At 49.6% G+C, this 10,893-nt stretch overlaps 1 protein-coding gene across 12 annotated transcripts in view; it reads left to right on the forward strand.

Annotated features, from left to right (window-relative positions):
- Positions 1-10,601, forward strand: part of EDA (ectodysplasin A) — a 284,129-nt gene extending 273,528 nt beyond the window's left edge. Inside the window, exons 4-9 of one of the 12 annotated variants that reach the window (XM_015586754.2) lie at positions 29-208; positions 1,459-1,493; positions 2,424-2,475; positions 4,752-4,882; positions 5,081-5,212; positions 6,690-10,601. In XM_015586754.2, coding sequence (XP_015442240.1) covers positions 29-208; positions 1,459-1,493; positions 2,424-2,475; positions 4,752-4,882; positions 5,081-5,212; positions 6,690-6,941 — 782 coding nt within the window. In that variant the 3' untranslated portion in view covers positions 6,942-10,601. The remainder of the gene's footprint in view (positions 1-28; positions 209-1,458; positions 1,494-2,423; positions 2,476-4,751; positions 4,883-5,080; positions 5,213-6,689) is intronic. The other 11 variants (XM_015586757.2, XM_025044425.1, XM_015586758.2 and 8 more) reach the window with 11 other exon arrangements.
- The last annotated feature ends 292 nt before the right edge of the window (positions 10,602-10,893 follow it).

Genomic DNA, 10,893 nt, shown 5'->3' on the forward strand with positions numbered 1-10,893 from the left:
ACTATAACACTGGATCTTGTCCTTTCAGGAAAGAAGGCAGGACCTCCTGGGCCCAATGGCCCCCCAGGACCTCCAGGACCTCCAGGACCCCAGGGGCCCCCAGGAATTCCAGGGATTCCTGGAATTCCAGGAACAACTGTTATGGGACCACCCGGACCTCCAGGTCCTCCCGGTCCTCAAGGACCTCCTGGCCTCCAGGGACCTTCTGGTGAGTTCCTAATTCCCCACCTCCCAGGCTCCTTGTCCTTACTCTAATAGAGCAAGCGTGGGTGATCCCAAGAGCAGATTCAGATGGCACTGGTGACATTGGTATGCAATGAGAAATGCAGGTCTCCTAGCTCAGTGTAGAGCTAAGGATCAAACAAGCCAGTAGGGCCTGACCTGTTCAATGCTTCTGTCACAAACTCTCCCTTATTCTACGCCTCCCTGTAGTGGACCAGTAAATACATATGAGCCTGAGATAGAGGCCATGAGGGTTGGCTGGAGTTCTGGTAAGAAATGGATGGGGTTACTCTAATTCCCAGCATCTAGCTCCACAAGCTGATTAAGAAACAGGCTATGGGGAAGAATGTTGAGGACTGGACAAAATAACCAACTCTAGGGCAGTCTCATCCCTTGAACTCTGAAATGCCCTTCTCATAGAGGTCGACAAGTAGTCGCTGATGGTCAAGGAGTTGAAGACTTAGTAGTCACTCAGGCTGTGGTAGAAACAAACCCATGCACCAAGGTTGTCCTGTTGAGGAACCAAATGCTCCTTGCCCCCTGCATTGTGCATTCAAATAGCATTTACTCTCTTTGCACCTTTCCCTTTGGGCCCAGAAGGGCATCCAGGAGATACAGATGCAGTTCCAAACCTGACAAAAGTCAGACAGCCTAGGCTTTCATCAGCTGTTATTTCCTTCTCCTGCGCCCCTTTTATATCTTGGGGCATTAAAGAAACAGACTTTTCATAGCTGATTTCTCTAGATCCAAGAATTCTGCAGCAAGACTCAGCTTCTTCGACTCAGTTCAAACAGGACTAATCAGCGTTACCGTGTGTGCAAGACATGGACTTGGGGTTTTTTCCAATCTTTCCACAAATATTGAGCACTTTCTATATGTAGGAGATCTATTGATAACTGGTCCCTGTTCTCATGGAGTTCATATCCTAGAAGAGGAGACAGACAATTAAAAAAGCAAGATCAAACAGCATTGTCCCAGAGTCACACGGGGACAGGACAGCTCTGTCATCTGGCTCTGTGGGTGCTCAGTAGGGCTTGCCTTGGGCCAGCAATTTCCCTGCTGGGTGCCCGGCCCACTGAAGATGCAGGTCAGGGACTGGTAAGAGAAGGAAGGGGTGTCCTCTCATATCCCAGGGCTTGGCCACAGGGAGCAAGGCTCCCTGCCACTGCCTGCCTAGGTGAGGAGAAACGGAAGTAGAGAAAGCATGACCTCTAATTGACCTGTCCTATTTTTCAGGTGCTGCTGATAAAGCTGGAACCCGAGAAAACCAGGTTGGCTGGGAATTGCTTTCTTCCTGGGGAGGAGGGAAGGCCACAAGCTAGAGCCACCTTGGAGTTTGCTTCCTATTAAATTTACTGAGGCTGTATCCTGTGGGGATACCCTGGAGGTCCTGAGGTTATTCACTCACAGTCCCCTCTCACTTCTGAGTAGAAAAGCTTTGCCCCAGGGTCTACCCTTAGCTAAGAGAACTGAATCGTGCCGCAGCCATTTCCCCATTCCACAGGAGACAGAATGTCACCATACCCAAGCTCGGTAGTCAGCTTAAATGAGCTGCCAGACAGGCCCATTCACCTGGGCCTCGGACTTCCCAGCCACCTCAGACATGTTATTGGCACTCAGACCGCCTGGGATCAGGAGCATAGAAGTTTAAGAGTGTGTCCTTAAAAATCAGCCAACCAGCTCCAGGCCAGGCCCAGCCTGGGCTCCTGCCTTAATGGCCAGAAGGGCTCCTCCCTAGTCTCTGAGCTTTCTAGTCTGTCTCTGTCGGCACATTCTGCTGCCTTACCTCCTCTCATCTCAACTTCCCTCATTACAGCTGTTTGGCCACAGCTAAACCTACACAGCCGCAAGGTTCTTGATGGCTGGCAGGACACTTTTGCCTCCATCACCTCATTTGATCTTCAAACCTCCCTGTGAGAGAGGCCAGACAGAGATTCTTATAATCTCCACTGTACAGTTAGGGAAACGAGGCTCAGAAGTGTTACATTCAGCTCAGGTCACATAGCTGGGAAGTGGCCGAGCCACAAAATCATGTTACTATCTACTAGTTATGTGATCACCAGCATCCCAAGACAGGGGAGAGGGGCAGAATTAGGATACAAAAGGGGACTAGAAGTCGGAGGTTGAAACATGGATCCTGGTGCCTGGGCAAGCAGTATTTCTCACAATGACCCCTCTCTCTATCCTTCTCATCCTGCCAGCCAGCTGTGGTGCATCTACAGGGCCAGGGGTCAGCGATCCAAGTCAAGAATGGTAAGAGTCAAAGCAGGCGCTCTCACTAAGAGGAGCTTCCAAATAACCACCCAGCCCCCTTCCCGGTTCCCCAGAGGCACCCTTGGCACTGGGGGTCATGCTCTACTCCATTTTGCCCTCTGTTGACTGTCCTGGGTAATTGCTTGCACCAAGACCAGTTGCTGCACCCAAATGGCAATTAGAAACGCTGATGAGGAAGCTAAAAGAGACTTGAGATTTCATGTAGACTGGGAATTCTTGGGAGATGGAAGTTGTTTCCGAGTCACCATGAGAATGTGTAGTTTGATCAACATGTTCACAATACCAATTAGAGAAGGTAAAAGTACATGAATTTAAATTCTTGTCTGATAGGTCAAGCGTTTCTCTCTGGGGCGGGGCATGTGATGCTAGTGTCTACAAAAAGGGGGAACAGGTTTAAGGAGGTTAAGAAACACTGACTTAATGTAATCCCCACATTAAAAAGAGATTGGATAACACTGAAATAAATCATCTTGCCTAATATTTGCGTGGTACTTTAGAGTTTTCAACATGCTTTCTTTGTCTTTTATTTTATTTGATCCTCACGACATCCCTGTGAGGTAGGTATTAGCTCCTTCTTACAGAGACAGACGCTGAAGCTCAGAGAGCTTAACTAACTGGCCCAAGACCTCAGTTAAGTGTGGGAGGTGGGATTCAAAGCTACAGCTGCCTGACTCTTTATACTGCACTATGCTACTTCAGTGTTGTGTGTGTATACTCCACTGAATGGTTACGTTTATTTTTTTCCTCAAAGAGATGTGAACATTCATTAACGAACAGCATTTTGAAATAATGTCCAGTCCCCAGGGTGCACAAAGCGTAAAATGCATAAACTCCCCAAGAGCCTTGGGAGGCAGCAAGCCAGCCAAGATGCCAGCCGCTTACAGAGCTTGGAGGGGAAGGAGAGGGCCATGAGCGCAGGTACAGTCAATGAAGGTTAAGAAAGCTGCCACATGGGGATGGCTTTAAAGATCCTGGTCAGCCCTGCACTGGCTAGGCTGAGCTTCCTTGATGATCTGGCTTAGCTGTACCATGGATACCTGACTTAACAGCCTCAGAAATATAAATAGAAACAGAATGGCACTAAAACCAAGTGGTCCTGTTGGTGCCAAGTGCCCTGGATCCCAGGGCCCTGGGTGGGCTGTGATCTCCACCTATCCATGAAGGAGTTAGACAGGCAGGAAATAGATTTGTTCGAGTGTGTGGATGGTAGCCTCAGTGTTTACTCTGTGCCAGAAGCTACCGGTTTTACTTGCATTACCACATCACAAGACTGGTTCCCACCCGTCTAGGCCCATCCCCAGTGGTCATCTCTGCTGGTCTGTGGTTCCGCTAGGAGCAGAAGCGAGGGGCCAGGGACAGGAGGATGTCATGCAGAGCAGTTTTGAAGTGGCTGAGCTGGGCATCTTCTCCTAAATCCTCCCCATCCACTTATCATCTCAAGGGAAGATGGCCAGCTCTTCCAGAAGGCTGCTTTCCTCAGAGAGGCAAGCCTCCTGAGACTAGCCAAGGATGGATGTTCACACCATAATTTCTTGGGTGAAGAATGGCCATTTTCTACAGAGAAGTCCCCCAGGGCTGAGCCTCTCGGTTCTTGTGTGGGATGGTACCCCACTTTCTGTAGGATGGAAAGGGGAGCCTTTCCTCTACCCTCATATGCTGGCATGAAGTCTGACTGGCATGGAGTCTGACTTACCCCTCATCCCTAAGGTTCTCCAGGAAGGCAATTCCTTGAGCTATGTGGTTTCCTGGGGGCTCTGGGAGACTTTCCAGAAAGGAGTGGGCATGGCAGAATCTCTTAAGAAGGAGAAAATCCATGAACATATAAGATAGGAGAGAGATCCAGGAGTTACGGCTAGTGAAATAAAATGGAATAATAAGACCTAGCCTGCCACTCAGTGTCTGAATTTTGCCTGTGCAGGCCTCAGAACAACAAAGAAAATAGGTCAGTGTGCCCACTTTCTTCCCACTCCACACTCCCAGGTTCAAGCTAGAAGGGGTTGGTTAAAGACCCTTCCAGATGGAAAGATCAGGAAAGGAGAGAGGAAGAGAGCCAGGGCCCTAAGGCCAGCTTGGCAGCCACTTTACAAACAGAGCGCTTTTTCTGCTTCCAAATGCCACTGTTAAAGCTTGCCGTTCTGGACTACCCAGGTTGTATTGCGACAGGGGTGGGATTTGTGTGCTGATTGATATTTCTTGTTTCTACCGCCCAGATTATTCTGACATGTATTGAGTGACTGCCCTTCTCTCATACTGAGATCTTTCAGGTGGAGTGCTCAATGACTGGTCTCGCATCACTATGAACCCCAAGGTGTTTAAGCTACATCCCCGCAGCGGGGAGCTGGAGGTACTGGTGGACGGCACCTACTTCATCTATAGTCAGGTAGAAGTGAGTACGGTCTTAGGCCTAACTCTTCTTATATCCAGAATGCAGATCCGGTGCAGGCCACATAAGGGCACTGTGGAGCCAGCCAAGACTAGCCAATGGCTAACTTCCTGCTTTGGCGGGTGAGGGGGCTGGAGGCACCACACCTGGAAGGCCTTGAAAGCAGGAAACAGAGAGGGGGGCTGTTTGTTTTTTTCCTAGCCAGATATCATTGAAAAACTGAAAAGAGGCCCCTCCCACGCCCTGCCATCTGATTCCCTCCCTCAGGGCCCCAACGCCTTGCTTCCCTTGCTAAGCTGTCTGGTTCTACTGCCAAACTTGAAGTCTGTCTCGGTAAGTTCTTTGAAAGTCAGTTCCAGGAGTGCTGAGAACCCCTTCCCCCCACGGCCTAGCTTTGTCAGGAAACTCCACCTCAAAGGATTTCTGACTGTCTTTCCTTCCTCTTTCTGCTGTTTGTTTCTCTACCTTTCTGTTTCTGTTATTCTTGCCTCCTTCCTGGCATCGTTCTCCCTCTGCATTTGTCCTAGTCCCACCCAGGGCCCACTCCCCAGGTCTGCAAGTGCCCATCCACTTTCACCCCTGTCACTTAGCCCCACTGGGTGGCTCCTCAGAGATAGAGGTAGATTAGCCTTGAAGTTGGGGCTTCCATGAGGAAGGCAGCAGGCAGGCGGGTGGATGGGTGATGGAGCCAGCAGAAGGGCCTCACAGGACAGTGGCCAGAGAAGGTAGGCTAACGAGCATTTGCTACGCCCGCCAAGCATCTTGGCACGGATCAGGTCCTGATCCAAGAAATTGGGTATTGTCTGAATGCAGTGCTCCCTCCTGAAGAGCTCATGGAGGGAACAAGCTTTATGAAAGTGATTTAGGGTGAGAGATGAGGGTCCCAATCCCCAGGGTGCACATGGGTGTAATCTCAATGTCCTATGGGCCATTTGTCCTAAACTCCATTGTCAGGGGAGGGAGTGATCAAGCTCAGGGCGGGATGTGACAGGTAAGAGTAGTGAAGGATAAAAAATTAATTTTCTGGGCCTACGAGAGACTTGGGAGTGGCCTCAGGGTCTTGACACCATGTATGCTGGGAAAATTTCCGTGACAGCAGGCCATTGAACATAGCTGAGCAGTTCCTTCTGGCCACAAAGTACAGTTAGGCACCTCGGTTTTGCCCTTCCAAATTCTTTCTCATTTGTGGTGGATAGCTCTCTATCTCTGTGGATCTGTTTCCTCAATCATCAGATGAGAGGGTCGAGGGACACTGAGAATCAGTGAGCGGAAACCAGCCACCGTAGGGGGGTGGTGGGGAGGCTGCAAGCTGAGTGAGCGGCCACCATTAAAGAGCTGAAGGAATGGCAAGTTGTCACTTTCCCCTCTCTGGGAAATCAGTGACTTCTCAGTTTATCTACAAATAGTCCTTGGGGCCTGAAGCTGGAAGTTAGTCTATATTCCTTTGTGTATGTTGCACTGATTGAGTACCTGCTTTGTGCAGAGCAGTGTGCTTCCCACCAGAGGGGACAGCGGTGATGGGGAAGGGATAGAGGCAAACAAGGCATGGTTATTGCCCTCGCAGTTTACAGCTGCTATGCTGACGAAGGAAAGATTTTCTCAGCCGATCGGGCCCCATGGGGTCGGAGAAGGACAGTGTATAAGCCTGTCACCCCTCCTTTCCTGTCAGCTAACTAGCATACCTGCCGGTGGCACTGCCCCTTCCCAAGGTGTACTGGCAGCTCATCTGTGGAGGCCCATCTGTCCATTGCGGGGAGGTCCCCCTCTAGTGCCACGCTCCCCCAAACCCTCCATGCCACCTCTCGCTCAGGTGTACTACATCAACTTCACGGACTTCGCCAGCTACGAGGTGGTGGTGGATGAGAGGCCCTTTCTGCAGTGTACGCGCAGCATCGAGACGGGCAAGACCAACTACAACACCTGTTACACCGCAGGCGTCTGCCTCCTCAAAGCCAGGCAGAAGATCGCCGTGAAGATGGTGCACGCTGACATCTCCATCAACATGAGCAAGCACACCACCTTCTTTGGGGCCATTAGGCTGGGCGAGGCCCCCGCATCGTAGATTCCCCCGTCTTGCCCCTGCCTTTGCCCTTGCCCCAGGTTTGGGAGCTGGGACTCCTGGAACATCTAAGAGCTGCTGTGGAGTGAGGTATATGGGTGTTGCAGCTGCAGAGACAAATGCCCCACTGCTATTTATTCCCTAGTGACACCAGGATGACGAGGCCTGCTTGCCTTTCCAGAATGACTTTGAGTTAACAGGACAGTCGATGGAGCCCCAGGGTTTACATGAAGCAGAACCTTCTTACTTGGGTCCATGTCGACTGGCATACAGTCTTCAACCTCAAGATCCCCGTTGTCAGTTATTGTTTGTTGCACTAAAGCGAGGGTCCAGGGCAGCAGGTGAGAAAAAACAGAGGTGCAGTCAAGACTGTGGGGACAACTGCTGATTCCAAGAGGGCTGCTGCTCCTCTCAGGTGGGGCTGGGGACAGGGGTGGGGAGGGGTAGAGACCAGGGGAGAAAGCTGCCCGGCAGTGGAATTATCGTCACTGCCCTGCGCTGCATGCAGCCAGCCAGTGGGCCACAGTGCTTTTCCCACTCAGGCTGAGAGCCATGTCGTGGCAGCTCACCAAGCTTTGGGGACAGGCGGTGTGCTCTTCCTTGGAGTGATTGCAAGGAATGGCCACAAACCTTCCTGTATACAAACCTGAAGCCAGACTTGGGGTCACATGTATTTCATTTTGTTTACAACTGCGCTTCAGGCTCAGAAAACTCCCTGGGTCCCCTCTTGATTGCCCCCCTTCCCAACCTGACTAGAACTCGTCTTCTTTCTCCACAGAGCCTACCTCTGTCTGAGACAAGTGCCTAACCTGGTACCTGTGCTTATGTGGGTTTGGGGTACTCTTTAGATTACCTGGGCACAAAGAGAATTTTCCATTTATTAAGCAACACAAATATTCATCTAGTCATGTTGTGTCTGGGGTAAATAAAGTGTTGGAATGGATGACCTGCAGAAGTCCCTTCAAATCCTAATCTTCAGGCAGCTACCTTAATGGCCTACTAAAACTCCCAAACCCTAGCCTGCCCTTGGGCATCAGCGAGGTACAGCTTTTCTACCTGACTTGGAAGGGATGAGAGGTGGAGATAGGACAGGGTTTTTATCAAGTTTGCTACAAGCCAAGTGGTCATTAGCCCAGACCTTAGCTGAAAGGACAGCAGCTGATGCCCCACTCAGCCTTCTTTTCTTCATTCTGGCTTCAGAAAGCCACAGAAAAGCAGTCACCATGGATTCTGGTGCTGTTCCCCTGAATTAAGGCTCAAGAGAAGCCAGCATCTAGGCGTTGGGAGGGTTCTGCCTTCTAGTCTGGTGCAAAGACATGTCCCCACTTCCCCAAGCTTCCCACCAGGTCATATGGTGGGACGATTCAAGGGCCTTATTTCTAACTGCCTGGGCCCAGCCTGACTCCTGGTTGTTGTGTCCAGCCCATAGCTGAGAGGGCTGATCTTCTACAGCCTGCTACTCTTGCTCTTCTCGAGGAGATGGGGAATAAGTCTCTTTAGGCAGCTGAAATGTACCAAGAGCAACAGGTACTCATTTCTCTGCTGTGCTTTCCCTTTCTAAGCAACTACACTGCTTAGCCCTTCAAGTGTCAGGACAGGAGGTGGTAGGCTGTGGTGCCATTGTCTGGTTTCTAATAATAGCCTTGCACCCCCAGGGAGGCAAATTTTAGGCACGTGTCTGGCCCTGGCTCCTTTAAAGTGCCTTAGTCCTAAGTTATAGCGGGAACAGGTGAGAATTTCTCCTTAAAGTTTGGAAAGTACTTTCTCTCTTATTATTTTCTTTGATAATATTACAAATCCCATTGTCTAGATGAGGCTCAGAGAGGTTAAGTGCTTTGACTAGTATCTTACCCAGCTTAACTCACACGCCTGGGACTTCATTTAGCCAGGTCTGACTCAAAAATCATTCCATTGCACTGCAGTGTTGTGTTGAATTTGGGATCCAGAAAGAAGCAATGAAAGTGGTGATATGGACCCCAAATCCTTGAGGGTCCTAGGGAGGCATGCAGAGATGCTCATTTTCATCCCTTGGTGATAATTCCTGTTCTCTTGGCTGCAAGGGGCTCTGTGGCAAAAGAGTAGAACGTTTCTTTGGGAAACAGCCATCAGCCTCAGAGCTGGTTCTTGTGTTCAGAAGAATCATCTTGGCACCATGTCCAAACAGTGGGCTTTAGCACCCACAGAAATGATATCACTCGTATTCTTTCACCCACCCAACAAACCAATTGCAAGTAAGGTCTTCCTTTGGTTGCTCTGCAGTTGGGTTACAGGAGCTGGCCAACTTCACACAGCTACTAAGTGACTCCATATCTCTTTCCACCATACCACTGAGATCTTGGTACCCCAGGATTGCTCAGGGATGGAGGAAAGAGCAAGGACTGTTCCTAAAGCCAAAATGCTGTGAGCAAATGGAAGGACAAGGCTTCATAATTGTGCCCCTAAAGGACATTCTGATACCCAGCCTAGTCTCCTAATGTGGAGGGGATTAGACAGGAAATAAGATTCGCACAGGACCTTTTATGCATTTTGAAGCCTCAAAAGGCACCCTAGAGGGAGGGCTTCATGATGGAAACCATAGGTAGCTGGGGAGCCCTGTTGCAGCCAAGTTATTGCCAAAGTAGTGAAGCAACTTACTAATAAGAGAATGTGGAAATAGATTTACCATTTGGAAATATGTTGATGTGACTTTACCAGAGGGCTAAGGCTAGCATGGAGAATGGGACAAGGACATTGGTAAGCAAGCAGATGACAAGTTTGAAGGAGAAATGCATAGCAGAATCCTTTGCCAGCTGCTTGGAATTCATCAGCCAAAGCTGGCACAAAAGGTAGCCGTCAGGGCTGCTCAGTCCCTGGCTCCTTGGAAAATGTAATCTTTGCCTTATATCCCCTTCATTAATCCTGAGCCAGATTTTTTTTCTGAGCAGGAAAGGGCTAGAAACCCTTCAGGTGGAAAAGACTTTGATCCATGTATGAGTACGTGTTTTATGTATCTTCTGGTGGATGCAAATAGAGAAAATTAGAGCTAGAAAGACCCTTAGAGAGAATCTAGCCCAATCTGCATTGTATCCCATTTTACTCATGTGGAAACTGAGGCCCAGAAAGGGAGGGTGGCCTACCCAAAGTGAACAAGCCATGACTTGCACTCAACAGAGTGACAGGGTCAAGCTGTACCTGTCCCACTCGGCCCCCTTCAGGAACCTGGCCACACAAGGAGAGAGTAGCTACAGCTTTTATCAGAAGTCTTCCTCCCTTTAAGGCATTCTCCCAACTCCTGCCTCTAGACTGGAAGGCTCTGGACTATCCTAACACTAGGAAGTCCTGAGGCTGCCCTGGCATGGCCTCCCCTGGTCCTGCCTGGAGGCTCCTCTAGACCATGTGAGCACAAAGAAGGAGCTGGATTTTTTCTTTTAATATGTTTCAGGGCTCTCTCCAAGGGGAGTTGGGGTGTATCATTTCTTTATTCAAAAAGCTTTCAGCTGGGGGGGTGGGCTTTGTCATGAGAATGGCCTGGAGCAGGCCCAGTGCTGCTTTGGGGGTCAGCACCCAGTGTGAGATGCTGTGTATATAAACTATACATACTGTATATAAACTGGGATGTAAGTTTGTGTAAATTAATGGTTTATTCTTTGCAAATAAAGCTTTTTTTTCTCTCTGTTGTTGAAATCAGCTTGAGCACTTACTGCATGCTAGATGCTTCTTTGCAAGGGATGCCATACATGAGCTAGGGGAAAGACCAAGACACCCATCTCAGAGGGGGGCAATGGAAGGAAGGAAAATAAATAGTCTGAATTTGCTGTCAGAACATCCCACCTCCTCTCTGTGCCCAAGACCACACAGAACCACCTCCATCACTGTAGGTCTTTTCCTATAACTGCACCCTCAGCTTGAGACTCTGGCATCTATGACAGAGATTTCAGGCCCAGGGCAAAAACAGCCTCTACCTCCCTATGATGTG

Source organism: Pteropus alecto, unplaced genomic scaffold, assembly GCF_000325575.1.
Source record: "Pteropus alecto unplaced genomic scaffold, ASM32557v1 scaffold312, whole genome shotgun sequence".
NCBI lineage: Eukaryota > Metazoa > Chordata > Mammalia > Chiroptera > Pteropodidae > Pteropus > Pteropus alecto.